An 18,032-nucleotide genomic window follows, 5' to 3' on the forward strand; every position below is an offset into this window, starting at 1 on the left:
GTCTGCATCAACCAGCGTCTCCTGTTCTTCATTCACTCTTTAGAGCGACGACAGAGAGTCTAAACCTGTTTAACCTTCTCACCAATCACACGTCAGTCATTGTGAAATAAACCAGTTGCTCTGCTTTCTGGTTTGGTTACCTCTGTGACTGTAGGACGAGTCTGTTTAAAACAAACCTTTAGTTCTCTGACATAAAACAGGTCAGTGAACGCACCTCTGGTGAGATAAGAAGCTTTTACGGCTCTTAAAAAGAGTCTAAATGAGAAGTTCATGTCACAATTCAAACGGGATCAAATAATTATGTCTCTTGCTGTTGACTATGCTAAATATTATTTCATACATATGCTCCAACAATTCCACCTTTAATATTTGTATTTCTACATGGAGTCTGGTGATGTTTGTATTTGCAGCACAACATGAAACAGGTTTTGTACATTTCATGTCTTTATTCCAGAATAAACACAGGCTGAGGGAATCAAACCTGCGGAGCGGAGCGGCGTCACACATCAGTACAAACGTCTTCATATCAAACAGCTTAATGCCACGATCCTTATTAATTCAGACATATTTACAAAAAAAACAAAAGTTCAAGTTTGTCTTTATACAACAAAAAGTGCATCAGATATAAATTCTGAAATAATATACAAAGTGTTCATACGATGCATTTACATTTCCCATTAGTATAAAAAAGAACATTAAAATCAGCCATCATAGGTAGTCTAGTGTTGTCTTTGTAATGAGTATTAAATATGAATTAATACTGTCTTGTTATTCACCTCGACTCCCTTCAGTTTAAAATCTCCAGCTTTGTTTTTTAGATTTGCGTTCTCAGCATACCTCTATGACATCATCAGGAGGCGTCATGTGACGTGGTCACACGGGTTCCTCCGGTCCTGAACTGTGACTGTAAATATGTTCCTCTCTTTGTTCCTGGTCTCAGTGGTATTTCGGTCCATTCTGCTTCATTTACTAGAGTAAAGCGAGGCGTTAGCGTTGAGCTAATCTGTCTCTTCAGTCTCTTCAGAGGACCATAAACCGCTGGTTGGTTCTTGGATACTTGATGCTACGCTGAAATATGAATAAACTCACAGACCAAATGAAGCTCTGGTGTCTCCCTCTAGCCTTTTACAAACCAAAGCATGTGTTTTAATCTGGGGATTAATGTGAAACCTAAAGGATATGAACGGCCGACGTTCCAGCTGCTTCATCAGTGGCTCGTCCATCAGCTGATTGGCTACCAGCCCAACCTTTCTTCATGCAACAGTTTGTTTGATATCTTAAGAAAAGTTACTCCTCACTCTTCCTGCATTGTCCTACTAAAGTCCAGCAACACTTTCATCAATTTCTGCTCGTTACATCAAAACTGTTTTTTCAAAATAAAGGTTAGGCAAAGGTCATGATCTGGGTGAAATAACTACAGAAGTGGCGTTACTCAAGTACTCGTCAGGCTATGGAAGCCCAGAGGACCCAGTAAACACTGTTCCCTCCTCAGTCTGTCTTCGTGGTGTCTTCTGCCTCTGGTGTCCCCAATAGTTGGTTGAATTGTCATAAAACAATTATTGTTATTGTTTCAAACGGAGAACTTCCCATCTTGTTTCTTCTTTGTGAACACAGATTTGATGTTCCATAGAATCTTTTGCTTTAAATTCTTTGTTGAAATAACTATATATATATATATATATATATATATATATATATATATATATATATGTGTGTGTTGGGACACCTTGTTGTTGTGATAACGCATATTAAATAAACGTTAATATTGTTCTCTTGTTGTTGTCTGGTTCATAAATGAACTGTAGTTGAGTCTTGGAGCCACATGCTGTTAATCGACCGTTCTGATTGGCTGAAACAGGAACATCTGTTTAGGGTTGTGGTTGGGCGTCTAATTGGTTAATTGGCTGATCTGCTGATTGGCTGATAGGGGCATCAGGTTCCCTGAGTGACAGGTGGAGGCTCGTGATGCGTTCAGGTGCTCCTCATCCACTCATAAAGTCGTAAATTTCCATCAGATCAAAGTGAATGAAATGAATCACTTCCTGTGTGTGTCATGTGACCAACGTCTGACCTCACAGCTCCAGTTACTGGTGTGATGAACTTTTAGGACTTTAGGTGATGAGGAGGACCGACTGAACGCAGCACCGTCGTCTCCCAGGTTACAGCTCCTCTGCTGTCTTCCCATTGGCTGCCGGTGGCTCCTTCTCTTCCCGTCTCCTCCGTCTGTTGAAGAAGCCGAGCTGAGCAGAAAACACATTCCACTGATTCAGGAGGAAACAGACCAGAACTACAGGCAGCCGGGGGACATTTCTATTATTTATTGTATAACAATATTATGTTGTTTTTTTATATTAAACTGAACCTAAACATGATTCAAATAAAAATGTATTAAATATAAATGTTGTAACTTTACTAATAAATATATTTGCAGTAAAAAATCATTGATGACATTCAGGGAACACTGACTTTAATGATAGAAGTATTTTAATTAAAAGTACTACAGTTTAAAAATACTCTGTTACAAGTAAAAGTCCTGCATTCAACATTTTACTTATTTAATTATTCGAATCAAAAGTGAAAGTACTAATTTTACAGAATAATAAATATTACGTTATTGTGTTAGAATACAATAATAATATATAATAATAATAATACAAAAATAATATTATAATACAATAATAATCTGAATCTGTAAAGTAAAATTATTAAATAACTGTAGTGAAGTAGAAGTATAAAATAGAAAATAAATAAATAGGTTTAGATTCCATCACTGCTGGACTGTGTGTGTGTGTGTGTGTGTGTGTGTGTGTGTGTGTGTGTGTGTGTGTGTGTGTGTGTGTGTGTGTGTGTGTGTGTGTGTGTGTGTGTGTGTGTGTGTGTGGCTACCTTCCACAGGGCCAGGACCAGTAAGGCCAGCAGCAGCAGGCCTCCCAGTGAGCTTCCCAGTATGATCCAGACGGGGATGACGTAGTCCTCGTCCTTCCTCAACTCCAGAACGATCTGAACTCAAAACACATCATATTATTTTCATAAATATCACTGACGGAGTTTAATTTATTCTCTGAGCGTTGGAATAAATGATCTGATGAAGAGGAAACAAACACAGCTCAGTTTATGTTTATTAATACTTTATAATCTGAGTTTATATCTTTAACATAGTGTAGCTTCCGACCAGCTGGGTGAATAAATATTAAGGTGCTTTTATTATAATGAAGCTGATTATTGTTAGTGTTTGAATTCATGGTTTGCCAGTTTATAACTGTGACAGATAGAAAAAACACTGGTTTAAACACAGTTAAACTTAAATAATTAAAACAGTAAAAATGATTGAAAGACGATGATAAAGTGCTTCACTTAAAATAAAAAATATCATTTTAAACATTTAATGTACAAATCAGACAAAAGTGATATAAATAAAACATGTGTATGTTGTGATAATAAAGTCAGACAGCAGGTGGCAGCAGAGCTTCACATGAGGTTTACGAGGTACAGGTGTTTGTGAATCTAACCTTCCTGACCTTCCTATTGGTTAACGACACATTATCGAATGTAAATATTTCCTCATTAAGTAACCGTTAAGACTGAACAGTAAAAACATATTTTAATATTTTTTAGAAATTAAAATTTAGATAATAATCTTGACAGAAATCACTATTTGGTAGGAAAATGTGGGAATAAGTAGCAGACAAGGTCAATTTTTTTTTAGCTTTTCAAATTTTTCCACTGAATTCACTTCATCGTTTTCATACTTTTTATTTTCAGATTTAAGGGAAAGTTTTCCAATTTTTTATGTGGACGTCTAATCAGTGTTTATGGTAAATGTTGCTGATTGAAGCAATAAATTCCTCGGTGCTCTGTCGACCCAGAGAGCTGAGTTCTTCTGTTCATTGATCCATTGATTGATCAGTGAACAGGAAACTAAACTAAACCAAAGCCAGCGTGTCATGCTATCTTAACAAAAGTTGCTCTTCATTTTTCATATATTTTTACTACAAAAGTCCAGCAACACGTGACAATTACTGCTCGTTACATGAAAACAACCTTTTAAAAATAAACTTCTTTCTTCACAGGAAGCAACTTAATTAGGTTTAGTCAACAAAACTTCTTCAAAAATCTAATTGTTTAGGTTAAGATAACAAAATAAATATTGTTTCTCAAGTACACAAGTTACGTTGCAAATAAATGAATATTGACTTGCCCTGTGTGGGTTTTTACGGCTTCATACTGCCTCGTTCATAATGAAGTTGTTGTGTGAAGAGGGAAGTTTAATTTGAAAAGACAGAAATGAGCACATGTTGCTGGACTTTTGTAGTAAAACGCACGAAAAACGAGGAGCAACTTTTCGTAGGATTTCATACGAAGAAACAACAGCAGCACTGATTGGACGTCCACATAAAATACACAGCTCTCACTGAGTACATCTGATTATTGATGAGTGTGTTTATTGATTGATTGGCGGGTTGATCACCTGTCTGACCGGTCTGTCCTCCTGGAGGAACATGGGACTGGATGCTTCCAGCTGGATGGAGGCGGCCGTCAGAAGCTCCAAGGACCTGAAGCTCACCTGAGACAGGAAGTCGGTCACATGGTTGAATAAAAGTACACAAAAACTACAAAACACAGTATCAAGAATTAAACATTTGAGACTTATTGAAGAACAACTGGATGTTTGGTTTTATTATTAATAACACGTAAACATGGAGATTCCTCAGAGAGACCAGACTCACGGCGAGCAGAGCGGGAAGCAGAAGTCGTCCTCTGAGCGTCACCTTCAGCTCTCTGGAGGCCGGAAGGTTCAGACGGCACTGGACCGCCACGCTACCGCTGGTACTGAGGTTCTACACAGACAAAGAAGAAGAAGAAGAAGAAGAAGAAGAAGAAGAAGAAGAAGAAGAAGAAGAAGAAGAAGAAGAAGAAGAAGAAGAAGAAGAAGAAGAAGAAGAAGAAGAAGAAGGAGAAGGAGAAGGAGAAGAAGAAGATGAAGAAGAAGAAGAAGAAGAAGAAGAAGAAGAAGAAGAAGAAGAAGAAGAAGAAGAAGAAGAAGAAGAAGAACAAGAAGAAGATGAAGAAGAACAAGAAGATGAAGATGAAGAAGGAGAAGAAGAAGAAGAAGATGAAGAAGAAGAAGAAGAAGAAGAAGAAGAGAAGAAGAAGAAGAAGAAGGAGAAGAAGATGAAGAAGAAGAAGAAGAAGAAGGAGAAGAAGAAGAAGATGAAGAAGAAGAAGAAGAAGAAGAAGAAGAAGAAGAAGAAGAAGAAGAAGAAGATGAAGAAGAAGAAGAAGAAGAAGAAGAAGAAGATGAAGAAGAAGAAGAAGAAGAAGAAGAAGAAGAAGAAGAAGAAGAAGAAGAAGAAGAAGAAGAAGAAGAAGAAGAAGAAGAAGAAGAAGAAGAAGAAGAAGAAGAAGAAGAAGAAGAAGAAGAAGAAGAAGATGAAGAAGAAGATGAAGAAGAAGAAGAAGAAGAAGAAGAAGAAGGAGAAGAACAAGAAGAAGAAGAAGAATGAAAGAAGAAGAAGAAGAAGAAGAAGAAGAAGAAGAAGAAGAAGAAGAAGAAGAAGAAGAAGATGAAGAAGAAGAAGAAGAAGAAGAAGAAGAAGAAGAAGAAGAAGAAGAAGAAGAAGAGAAGAAGAAGAAGAAGAAGAAGAAGAAGAAGAAGAAGAAGAAGAAGAAGAAGATGAAGAAGAGGATGAAGAAGAAGAATAACTCAGCTGTCTCTCTGTCTCAGAGGATAAAGACATGAACATGAGATAAACGGATGATGAAGAGTCGTACCAGCTGAGACAGGTGAGACAGGTCCTCAGCTGTCACCTGATTGGTTGTTCTTTGCTGAGGCAGCGTGCAGTCAGAGCCGGCTTCCTGCAGAGGAAGAAGTCACTGTATTGTATTTCTTCTTTACGTGCTTTATGTAAATGGATAGATACTTCTGTATGTAACGTAAAGGTTTCTCTCGTACCGGCTCAGTGCTGTAGTCCGTGATGTGGACCAGCTGGTTCCCCCGACGGGTCACAGCCCAGATATCAGCCCTGAACAGGACGTCCTGCACTGAGAAGATCCCCAGGTTCTGGATCTGTAAAGTAAAACATGATCAGAAAACTCTTATTGTAAAAGAACCATAAAGTGACGTCTCACACATTCCTGCAGTTATTTTGTGTTTATTTATAAAATCATTGTTTTCCAGAATTCCTTTCCAAATCCCTTCAGTGTTCATGAAGAGTGAAGTCACTGCTTCCTGTGTTAAAGCTGCATTCTCTCTGCTGTCCACCAGGGGGCGACTCCTCTGGTTGTATAGAAGTCTATGAGAAAATGACTCTACTTCTCTCTTGATTTATTCCCTCAGTAAACATTGTAAACATGAGTTTATGGTCTCAATCTCTAGTTTCAAGTCTTCTTCAATACAGCATGATGTTCATTTAGTAAATGATGCTCCATTTAGAGTCAAACAGACCATAAAGCAGGGGATGCTTTAGGGCGGGGCTACACACTGATTGACAGGTCCACACCACATGATGTCCAGTGTTTGCTTGAACTAAACATTATACGAAGATGGCTGCTTATTTTTCAGTAGGTTCTTTGCAAACAAGTCTGTTTTTTTGCTAAAATTAGCATCCCAATTAAAACCACAAGCTTGATCCTCAGATGCTCCTTGCAGTTTGTCAATAAGACGATTCTTCCTGTACAAAGTGTTTGTTTGATGAACTCACATAATAAGTGAGGTTGAAGGTTGGAGAGCTGCTGTCTGGTTGGTCTCTGGAGGAAGAGGAGGAAGAGGAAGAGCTGTCTGCAGATCTGATTTCAAAACGAGGAGGGTTTGGGTCTCTGACGGAGGAAGAGAGTTGATTTCATGAGAAGTATTATTTATAAAAGTATATAATATTTACTCATATTTCATACTGCAGTCTGTGTTTATGGTCTATTTCAAGAGGATTTACCTGGTGAAGAGGAGGTCTGTTTGGTACTTCAGAGGGATGAAGATGTCGTTGACGTTGTCGTCTGGGTAACCATCCTCTCCCTCACTGGTTAACACACACACACACACATTCGTTAACTTCACCTTGTGGGGACCGATTGTTTTGTCCCCAGATGGGAGGTGAGTCCCCACAATGTAGCTGTGAGAACAGATGTGTGTCTCCACAGTGTGATTATTACACAGAGACACACATGTGTACTTATTTACGTTTGAGGAACCTGAACTTTATTTAAATATGTCATTTTAACCCTAAAATATCGTTTGAAGATGCGACAACAGAAACTAATATTTCTGACTTTATAAAAACATTCTCAAGATCTTGTTCTTGTTATTTTAAAAAGATCCTTTCATAAAATATATCTTCTCTCAACATCCTGTGTAAACTATAAAATACATCAAATTAATAAAAAGTCGTTAAATTGTCTTTTAATGAGGACTTTTCTCCACCACTTCCTCTTCATGAAATCTTCAAACAAACACTGAAATAAATCTAACAAACGTCAGAAGCGACATCAGCTGTCTCACCTGCTGGTCGCCATGACGACCCGGACGTGATCCAGGAAGACGGAGCGGCTGAACTCAAACTCCAGATGGAAGGACACCTGGACGGGAAGAGAGCAGGTTCAATAAGGTACGGTCCTCCTCTTCCTCCTTTAGATGATCTTTAGATCATATTTCTGCAGGAAGTGCAGTTAGTGACAGTGTGGTCTCCATGGTGACGTAGCTCTGACAGAGTAACAGCTGGGGGCGGGGCTTAGCCGAGGGTTAATTGCACTCCAACTAGCCCAAGACCTTCACTTAAAGCAAAAAAATTTATTACATATACCAATAAACATTAAAATGATGTAGAAACCAGCTGCTCATCTTTTGAATATTTTATATTCAAATGATTCATGCAAGCTACATCTGTGGTTGTTTTTAAATGTTGTATACTAATAAAGTTTGACTTGACTTGAATCTGTGTCCAGAGGAACAATTAAGTCTGTGTAAAGACAAGGAGGCTCTTTCACTGTGACGTTGTTGGATTCTGCAGTGGGAAGCTTGGAAATTTAGTTTGGTACAAATGTGGGTGATGGTCTGAAAAGTTTGAAACCCTCTGCCGTAGTGAAACCAAAACTTACGTCTTCTTTATGTAGTCAGCTACTTAACAAACTTACTTATTTGAACCCAAACCATAATCTCTTCCTAATCATCAGTAGATTTGTTTCAGTTCAGTGTTAACGAGGTGTTAATTACATTTACAACAACCAATAAAAGACATTTAATGAGCTGATAACATTCAAAAAGGGTTCATTACTATATTCAGTTACTGTACATTTTAGTAATTTAAAAGGACAGTAAGAAATATCTAAAAATGTTTAAATAAATGAATACTTTTATTCCTCTTTTACCATCAGGTTACATTATATTCTGACTGTTTTAACATGTGAAACGTTTGTTTCCTCGGCTTTCCCTCCGGCTGCGTCTCACCTTCAGATTCCTCGTTAACAGAAATAATCTGCTCACAGTCTGGACCAATAAACTGGACTTTATTAAGACAGGCCTCCGTACGGCGGGCCCTCTGGGGCCTGACGGTGAGGGGGCGGGGCCTCCATCATGTTTACAGGACGGTCATTAGGCTAATGAAGGATTTCAGTCAGTAGAGCATATTCCTCTGGTTAATCACTATCATTAGTCTGACTGTATAACTGTATGAATAACACCTTTTAACTGCTACAATTACAGCAAACTTAAATTCATATTATCTTTGAAGTCTGAAGGTTTTATGAAACTATAAAAACCTCTCTGAGGACTAAAGAAATGAAGTATCGACTAAGAAATGGATCAAAAAGAAGATCTGAGCAGCAGACGCTGAAATATGCAAACTTTTACTCCCTTATTTGGGATCAATTGACAAAAACACTGGATCATACATTTCCCATGATGCAACTCTATGGTGTTTTTTGCAGACCATCCAGTTTGTAAAGCAGGCTGTAAACTTAAAAATGTATCAGCATGTAATGAGCTTCATATTTATTCAACATTAACAAATTTTCATTGAAATGTTCTAAATTCAGAGATTATTTTGTCATAAGTACTCAGATAAAGCATCTACAATTCTATGACAAGTGGGCAAACCCAACAATATGATCAAAAGCTCCAGAACAGCTACTAAAGGACTCCAATCACATGCAAGTGTTGCAGGATTAGTACATTAGTAAATAAAAACATAAAGTGTTAGATAAGTGGTATAAAAACATCATTAGAGGAGTAAACTTAAAGATGAAAACTACCTGAGACAAGGACTTCATGAATGGAGCACTGATGTTACAGCTCCTCTGATTGGCCAGTCTGTCACCAGAGAAGCACTCAATCTGAATGTCTGATTGGTCCTGTGGGGGAAGGGGAGGAGCCTGATGAGTCAGAGAGTCACCTTCCATCTCACATGATGTGTGAACGCTGCAGCACGAACGAGCTGCAGCCAGTGAAGTCAGTGCTTCCTGTGTTAAAGCTGCATTCTCCCTAGTGTCCACCAGGGGGCGACTCCTCTGGTTGTATAGAAGTCTATGAGAAAATGACTCTACTGATTTATTCCCTCAGTAAACATTGTATACATACATAACTTGCCTACTTTAGTTAGGATACGTTTGCGGTTATTTTAACCCAAACAACGATCTTTTTCTAAACATAACTAAGAAGTTTCCTGTGAAGTCGTAAGTTTATTTTATAAATACTGTATTCGTGTAATGAGCAGAAATTGACACGTTTTGCTGGACTTTTAAAGGAGAACACATGAGTAATGTGGAGTAACTTGTTGTTACGTATCATATGAACCGTTGTATGAGGATACAGGTTTTTTACATCTTTCTTGTGTTAGAAACACTCCAACTGCAAGTTACCTGAAAAGATACCAGGCTGCAAATATTTAGAACAACAAATGGAAAACTTTGATGAACTGAATGAAGGTTGGATCACAACTGTTTGTTTTCAATCAGATAAAGAATTTGTATCATTTAATAAAAAATGTCAGATCTGATTTCTGATTGAACACCTTGACTATGAGGCTGGAGAAGAGGAGGTTGGAGGAGGTGGAGATGTGGATGGTGGCTCCGTAAGCGTTCTCTCCCTGGTTCTCCAGTCGGGCAAACACCACCATCCTCCTCCGCCCGGCCTCCACCACGTGAACCAAACCCTCCGAGCCCTCCGACGCCCCCCGGAGGCTGCAGAGCGACCAGGCAGCCCAGTCCCTGGAGCTGCAGAACTGCCTTCAGATAAAACACAGATCATTAATCACCATGTTGTTCTTTGATAAATGATAATAATTGTGTTTGTGAAGTCCAGGCGTCACTGACTGGACATCCACGAGGTCGGTGTGACTCTGGAGGATGAGGTCGGGAACGCAGGTGTCTTCCTGCTCGCAGCCGTTCCAGAAAGGAAGCTACGGCAACAAAGAAAGATCATTTCATTTCTCTGTGATGAAGAACCAGAATTCAATATGCAAAAGAATCTGGATCTTCCAACAAAACTACTTTGTTAGGTTCAAGAAAAGATCGTGTTTGGATTCTACGTTTTTTACGTAAAATAAGTATGTTTGTTAGTTAAGTGCAGAGAAATACCAAAACAAAGGTCAAATAAGTCAATGTTGGATTTCTGGATGTGAATGCAAACTCACCTCTGTCCTGAGGACACTCGGCCAGTCGGGGTCCAACACCGGTCCCTCATCTGGACTCTTTAACCCCGTCTCCAGGACGACCACAATGGGACGCCTGTAATCAGCCGTCTCCTGTCCAGAGAGACGGTCGACCACAGTCTGAGTGACGTTTGTTTGTTTACGGGTTTTTAGTGGACTTTGAGGGTTTTTTGTGTATTTCAATCTTGTTGTGTGTGGTGGTGTAACAGTCTGACCTGGATGGAGAAGCTGAAGCGTTGGCAGCTCTGAACTTCGACCTGCAGAAACACACTCCTTGGCTGCTGTCGGTCGAATTCGTCCAGAACCGCTCGAGGAGGAAAACGTCTCTCATCCAGCACCAGACTGTACCAAACCGCTGGGAGGAAGAGGAGGAGGAGGAGAAAGGAGGTTTAAATGAGGTAATGCAGCACCATGATGTTGTAAATACATGGAGAACAGACTTTACAGGTCTTTCAGTCGGAATTAATAAAGTGTTCTTTAGTGCAAACTGCTCTTGTGTTTCCACACGAACCAGTTACATTATTGTTGTTATAAGTGCTCAAGAGGACGCAACGAGATAACCGAGCGCTGGATTAAACACATCAGGCAAGATAACATGACATTTGTACCTAGCTAGTTAGCTATCTAGCTAGCAAGACAAGCTAACGGCCATGTTGGTGACGTACAGTGTGCGAGACAAGAGATGTAGTTCACTAACAATACTACCACAAACTGAGACTTTCCTGATGAGCGATATTGATCTTTTTAATTGACAAACATTATATGTGAGGCAGAATCAAATGGGATCAAATACATGTTTGTTTCTCACTCATCATACGTATTTTTTCCGATATAAGGTCACATGGGGACACCAGAAGGGGCGGGACTCAGCCTCTCTATTTCCTGCTCCTTATTAGCTGTTGGATGCAGTATCTTAGTGTAACTGCAGAGCTCATTCTCATCTGTTTAACAGCTGAAGTTTCTGGGTTCATGAGTGCAGCGAGGAGTTAAGCTGCTGCTGTCCAGCACAGTTCATGTCAGAGAACGCCACGTCTGCACTGAGATAAATAAACCAGAGTCGCTCTTAAAACCAACGTTAAGATTCATAAAGCGTTTCCTGTCCTCTATCTGTCAGCTGGAGCATGGGTGCGTTTGATGTTGGCGTGTTGGCGTGTTGGCCTGTCTGTTCCTAAAGTGTGTGTGTCTAATCTGGTCCAGATGATCGGGGGAGGACGAGGACAAGGAAAGAGGAGAGGAAGGTATGAAGGTATGAAGTGATGGAGGGAGGAGGAGTGACACAGATTAGCTGGCTGCCGTTAGCATGTTACAGCGAGGTTTCCATGCAGCCGGCCCGAACATCTGCAGCCAATTACACAAAAGACACGACATCACAAAGCACTGTGGGTAATCTGTGCTGCGAGGAGAAAGAGAACGACAAGACTCTCCACGTACAGACGGTCAGAAAACACCAAACATCTGGGTGATTAAATGACCACACACCTGGGAGACCAGACAGCTGGTATAATTTACCTCCACTCATTCAGGACGCTGTGGGCTCCAACCACAAGCTGCTACTGGGCAGCTGGGAGTTAAACGCTCTGCTCAAAAGCACATGGTCATGACTGGCCAAGTGACATCAAGTCCTGCATGATCTCATGATGGAAAGTGACTAAATGAGTTAAATCTCTAAAACACTAGGTTAAGTTGATTAAGTGTCACCGTGAACTTTCTGCCTCCTTCCTTCCAGACCAGTATCATGGCAGTTCATTAAATAGTCACAAATTGCAATCTATTGGTTTGTGTTCATGGACACAAATTGTCTGTTTTTCTTGTGTCGCTCAGGATGAAAATGATGCCAATGTAAAATCAATAAGGAGCCTCATTTGTGGTGGAAACACAAATGAAATGCATCCACGTGACTAAGAAACAAGTGACTGTTTTATAATATCCAAAAAGAAGACTATTGGTGGACTGGAGGGGAGGTGGATGAGTCCAACAAACAGGACTGTAACCAGAAGACCGGTGTCTATGGTGGTGATTTTCGAAACTGTTCTTGAAAGTTTTCCTAAATATTATTACGTGGTTCTATAGTCTGGTTTTTTTGGTGTTCGACACCAAATGGGACAGCAAAATGTTTTTGACCGCAGTGCAAACATTGTTTTTGAAAGGCTAAATGCTAACAAATGTGTATTGGAGCAGAAAATATCGTTAGATAAAAGCATGTTTGGAATTTTGGAAATTATAACATCTATCTCTTTTCAATACAACTTGAAATTGGATTTAGGACTAAGACAGTGGCACACACGTGATTTTGTTTTCAGTATTTGCCTCGGACAGACGACTTCTCCGTGATCCACACGACGTGGTGCAAGGCCTCCAGCTCGTCAAAATGACATTACATTACATTACATTACAGTCATTTAGCAGACGCTTTTATCCAAAGCGACTTACAGGCTTTAGATGTTCAACCTCTGAGGGTCAAGAGAGTAAGTGGATATCACCTCCAAATATCTGAGGCCCTATGGACCTCTTTCAGCGGTTTGGTAATCTCACTTTGTTCATGTTAACTGAGCGTGTGCGTCCCACCCACCAACATCTGTCCTGGTCTTCGTCCTGGTCTTAGTCCTGGCCTCCAGACTCAGGCAGACGTTCACAGACATGCATGTGACCTCCTTCCCACCCCGACGACAGTCTTTGTTAAAGATGTTGACCTTCTCGGGTTCAAAGATCAGCTCTGCCTGAATCCGGACCACACCACGAGACCTGGAGGAGGAAGCAGGTCTCCATCAGGGCGTTGTGGTCGTTGTTATCCTCAAGGGACCTCGAATATCTGTTTTACATTTTATGTCAATCAATCAAATTGTAATATAGATATTTCACTCTAGACCACAATAGTGAACCCAATAATGGCACTAGAGGTAAAGTTCATGGAATCACTACAGTCAGTATGATTCATCCTCTGGAGAACATGAATGGCTGCAAAGAATGTAATGGAAATCTGTCCAATAGTTGTTGAGATATTTCAATCGAGACCAAAGTGGTAGAGCCATTAAAAACTGTGTATCTATATCAATGATAACAAAAAAACCAGTATGTGTCTGGTCTGACCAGATGATGACAGCAGCTCCCAGTGCTCCCACAGCGAGGTCGACCAGCCCGTCTCCATTAACGTCCAGAACACCGTGAAGACTTTGACCGAAATACAGCAGACCTGCAGAAAACCCGGCTGCAGACAGACGCTGGAGAGAGAATCCACAGAGTGATTATTTACGCCCAGACTGCTTCTACTGTCTGAACTGGTTCTGGGTCTGTTACCTGTCTGTACTGGTGTTGGATGGTTTTGTCCCGGCCATAATAGACGTAGACCGCCCCCTGGTGGTCGTCCTCCAGCGGCGCTCCCATCACCAGCTCCCTGAACCCGTCCCCGTTCATGTCTGGTATCTGGGCCATCGCCGAACCCAGCCGGGAGTTCTGAGAGCGATCAGAAACCTCCAGCGCCCCCTGCAGGATGAACGAGGTCTGGAGGGAGAAGGTTTAGTTTAGTTTGAGTATTTACCAGAATGATGCAGCGTTGAGTCCAAACAAAGTTCTGTTTGTTTGTAAAATTTACTTAGTTTAGATGTATTACTTGTTATTCTGATTGATTGACCAACAGCCAATGAGATTAAAGACTTAGGAGGCTCTGATCAGCTTGTTTTGATCAACCCTGTAGCAGTAAACCTGGTGTACCTGTGTGTGTATGTACCTGTGTGTGTGTGTGTGTGTGTGTGTGTGTGTGTGTGTGTGTGTGTGTGTGTGTGTGTGTGTGTGTGTGTACATGTGTGTGTATGTACCTGTGTGTGTGTGTACCTGTGTGTGTGTGTGTGTGTGTGTGTGTGTGTGTGTGTGTACCTGTGTGTGTGTACCTCTGTGTGTGTACCTGTGTGTGTGTACACATGTGTGTGTATGTACCTGTGTGTGTGTACCTGTGTGTATGTACCTGTGTGTATGTACCTGTGTGTGTACCTGTACCTGTGTGTGTGTGTGTGTGTGTGTGTGTGTGTGTGTGTGTGTGTGTGTGTGTGTGTGTACCTGTGTGTGTGTGTGTGTGTGTGTGTGTGTACATGTGTGTGTATGTACCTGTGTGTATGTACCTGTGTGTGTGTACCTGTGTGTGTACCTGTGTGTGTACCTGTGTGTATGTACCTGTGTGTGTGTACCTGTGTGTGTGTACCTGTGTGTGTGTCTGTGTGTGTACCTCTGTGTGTACCTGTGTGTGTACCTGTGTGTATGTACCTGTGGAGTAACGGTGTAGATGTAGACCTTCCCTCTCTCCCAGCCGTCGCTGTAGAACATGGGAGCTGCCACCAACAGCACGTCCGTTAGTCCATCATCGTCTACGTCCATCGATAACAACTCACTGCCGAAATACGATCCGATCTGGAAAAGAACCCAAAAAGAACATTTTCAAAAATAGTTTTTATTTCGACGGATCAGTGGTTGGTTCTGGTTCTACTGAGAGCCCATCATGGAGACGGCCTGTCCGACATGTGTGGATACATATTACGTTTTAACATCTCAGCTCAGTCTTACGGTCACAAAATGTAATCACTCAGGACGAAAATAATGACGACAAATTAAATGCATTAATGTGATTAAGCAACAGTCAGATCAAATGACATACTGTTGGTTTAGTTGTCTAAACCTAACTGTTGGTTTTGTTGTCTAAACCTAACTGTTGGTTTAGTTGTCTAAACCTAACTGTTGGTTTTGTTGTCTAAACCTAACTGTTGGTTTTGTTGCTTTAACCTAACTTTTGTTTTAAACGTTCCGAGGGAAACCCCCAAAAATCTGACAATTCATGTCCTTGTACACAAAACCAATAAATTACAATTCGTGACTATTTCACAAACGGCCATGATACTGGTCTGAACAGCTTCATATATTCTATGTGTGAGAGTGACCTGCTCCCCCAGCAGCGCCTGCAGGATGGTCAGGTTCCCCGTGTTCTTCAGGCTGAAGACGATGACCTTCCCGGTGTGGTTGAACCTCGGAGCTCCGGCCACGTAGAGCTGAGAACCGTGGGACGAGATGAGTGAACCCACCGAGTAACCTGAAACCAGAATCATGAACAGAAACAGTAAAAATGGTTCCGTATTTCCCAGTAAACACAGACCAACGATGGAGATGGAGGTCAGTTAGTTCAACATTTTGGCCACTAGCTCTCTTACCAACCGATAAGAATATTAATGGTCTGCAAAAGGTGATCACATCTTATTCTGGTGACCCAATGAACCTCCTTGTGTCGCCACCATCAGGCCAAAGTTCCCACTTGTATTGAACACAAGAAATAGCTAAATCTTTTGGGTACATTGCATTTGAAATTCAAACTCAAACTCTCTGATTTCAGTGACTGTATGGTCTCGTCAATAGTTCCACTCTGAGTTGGATAACTGCTTAAGGCAAAGCTCAAAAAGCAAACATCAGTGTATTGTTTGTTTTGTCTAATCTTTTTTTGGTGTAATTATTATTGCAAACTCTAGGGGGCACAAACAGGATGTTCAATAAAAAGTATTTCCGTTTAAAACTGGGGACATATTCCTTAGTTATAATGCTGTAACTATCAAACTAATCACACATCAAACTCAAAGACACGAGATATAGATATAAGAGTAGAGGTCAGTCCGGTCCGGGTTCATTACCCAGGTAGGCTGCGTGGTTCTTCAGCTCGTCTGGAAACTCGTCCTTATAGGAGGACTTTGGTGGAACGACTTTGCCATGTTTTGTGTCTTTCAGCACGGCGCCGTTCCAGTCGTAGGCACCGACCGCCCCGAGCAGAACGCCGTCCTGAAGGAAGAACGAGGGATATAATGGAAGATAAATAAGAACGTTTCTAAGAAGGGACACTGAAAATAGAACAGAAAAGCACTAAGAGCAAAATAAATATGATAAAACAATTTAACTAAAATTGAAAAAGTAAATCACAAAAACATAGAAAACAAGAGAAATATGAGAAATAAATGTAAAAATTCTATATATTAGAGAACACTTAGCACAGTAGGAATAATGTACCACACAAGACATTAGAAGAAGAAGAAGAAGAAGAAGAAGAAGAAGAAGAAGAAGAAGAAGAAGAAGAAGAAGAAGAAGAAGAAGAAGAAGAAGAATGGTTGTAATGACGCCAGTAAAAACTGGAAGTCTTCATGTGTTTTTGCTTCTATTTCACATATTCTGACTGGAAATGATTTCCCCATCGTGCAGCTCAAGTAACAGAATGTTGAAATCTTCCAGCTTCACAGTTCCTGAGTAGATTTTACCATCTGAGATCAGAGCAGATTTCTTTTTCATTAGATTTATAAAGGTCATTTGAATGTTTTTGAAAATATTGTTTTAGTAAGAGTAAATCCAAAAACAAGTAAACCTAAAACCAAGTAAATGTTGAAAAATGATTGGAAAACAGACTGTACACATGTAAGAAGAGTAAACTGCATGTTTCTAATGAAAAACCTGACACTAGATGGTCATCTTTTGATAGTAGGACGACTGACCAAGCATCAGTATTTGATGAGTTTGGAGTGAGAATGTGTTTAGAGTTTTATTCCAACAGGTAAAAGAGAAAGTGAGCAAAGACAAACATTGTCATCAAGGTTGAGTCAATCTGGAACTTTTCCTGAGACAAAAGAGACGCTGCTGTCTCTTCTTGTTCACCATGTTGGTAAGTAGGCTGCTGATCTTAAATGTCCAGTCCCCAAATACTTACAGGACTCCAGTATTTCTATTTGCCGGCCATCAATCCCTCTACTGTCAGGATTGGGGTCAAAATCAATGGACGCCCTCAGTCTTTGACACATTCAGTACTAGAAACGTTTTCTCTGTTGAGCAGCAAACCTCCAGATGGGATGGTTTTTCATACACCTAAATGGGAATACTCCAATGAAGTAAAAGTACCTCAAAGTTAAGCTAATAAACTTGTGGTAAAAACTATAAATCAAGTCTTACAGGGAGAGTTCACAGCTGGACCGCCATAAACCACAACGCAGATCCAAAAATCAACTTCCAACTCCAACGGTCTCATGATTGAAAGTCATCTCAGCTCTGAAGCATTGAATCTGAACTGGCTGCTGTTGGTTTATCATTCATCGAACCTGAACGTCTCACAACTCGTGTGTGTGTGTGTGTGTGTGTGTGTGTGTGTGTGTGTGTGTGTGTGTGTGTGTGTGTGTGTGTGTGTGTGTGTGTGTGTGTGTGTGTGTCAGATGAGCACTGGCTCTCGTTGAATCCAGATATAAAGCGTTGAGTCATGGTCTCTACGGTCCACTGAGTCCAGGACCACAGTGGATGACTAGATCCTTGGCGACGGCAGCGCCACAAAGCCTCTGGACTCTGGATCTGCACACAGACTGACTCTGGATAAATGTCAGCAGGCTGCTGTTGTGA

General features: G+C 40.7%; 1 protein-coding gene across 1 annotated transcript in view; it reads right to left on the reverse strand.

The window, feature by feature from the left end:
• Window positions 1-2,159: 2,159 nt before the first annotated feature.
• Window positions 2,160-18,032, reverse strand: part of itga11b (integrin, alpha 11b) — a 35,394-nt gene continuing 19,521 nt past the window's right edge. Inside the window, exons 11-30 of the mRNA XM_054620627.1 lie at window positions 16,298-16,442; window positions 15,560-15,708; window positions 14,892-15,035; window positions 13,932-14,135; window positions 13,725-13,855; window positions 13,207-13,379; window positions 10,853-10,992; window positions 10,620-10,730; window positions 10,296-10,385; window positions 9,999-10,208; window positions 9,241-9,339; window positions 7,493-7,569; window positions 6,930-7,013; window positions 6,702-6,816; window positions 5,954-6,067; window positions 5,773-5,856; window positions 4,728-4,838; window positions 4,469-4,564; window positions 2,887-3,000; window positions 2,160-2,240 (exon numbers count right to left, since the gene is read on the reverse strand). Coding sequence (XP_054476602.1) covers window positions 2,160-2,240; window positions 2,887-3,000; window positions 4,469-4,564; window positions 4,728-4,838; window positions 5,773-5,856; window positions 5,954-6,067; window positions 6,702-6,816; window positions 6,930-7,013; window positions 7,493-7,569; window positions 9,241-9,339; window positions 9,999-10,208; window positions 10,296-10,385; window positions 10,620-10,730; window positions 10,853-10,992; window positions 13,207-13,379; window positions 13,725-13,855; window positions 13,932-14,135; window positions 14,892-15,035; window positions 15,560-15,708; window positions 16,298-16,442 — 2,472 coding nt within the window. The remainder of the gene's footprint in view (window positions 2,241-2,886; window positions 3,001-4,468; window positions 4,565-4,727; window positions 4,839-5,772; window positions 5,857-5,953; window positions 6,068-6,701; window positions 6,817-6,929; window positions 7,014-7,492; window positions 7,570-9,240; window positions 9,340-9,998; window positions 10,209-10,295; window positions 10,386-10,619; window positions 10,731-10,852; window positions 10,993-13,206; window positions 13,380-13,724; window positions 13,856-13,931; window positions 14,136-14,891; window positions 15,036-15,559; window positions 15,709-16,297; window positions 16,443-18,032) is intronic.

This window comes from Anoplopoma fimbria, chromosome 19 (assembly GCF_027596085.1).
Source record: "Anoplopoma fimbria isolate UVic2021 breed Golden Eagle Sablefish chromosome 19, Afim_UVic_2022, whole genome shotgun sequence".
NCBI classification, from domain to species: Eukaryota; Metazoa; Chordata; class Actinopteri; order Perciformes; family Anoplopomatidae; genus Anoplopoma; species Anoplopoma fimbria.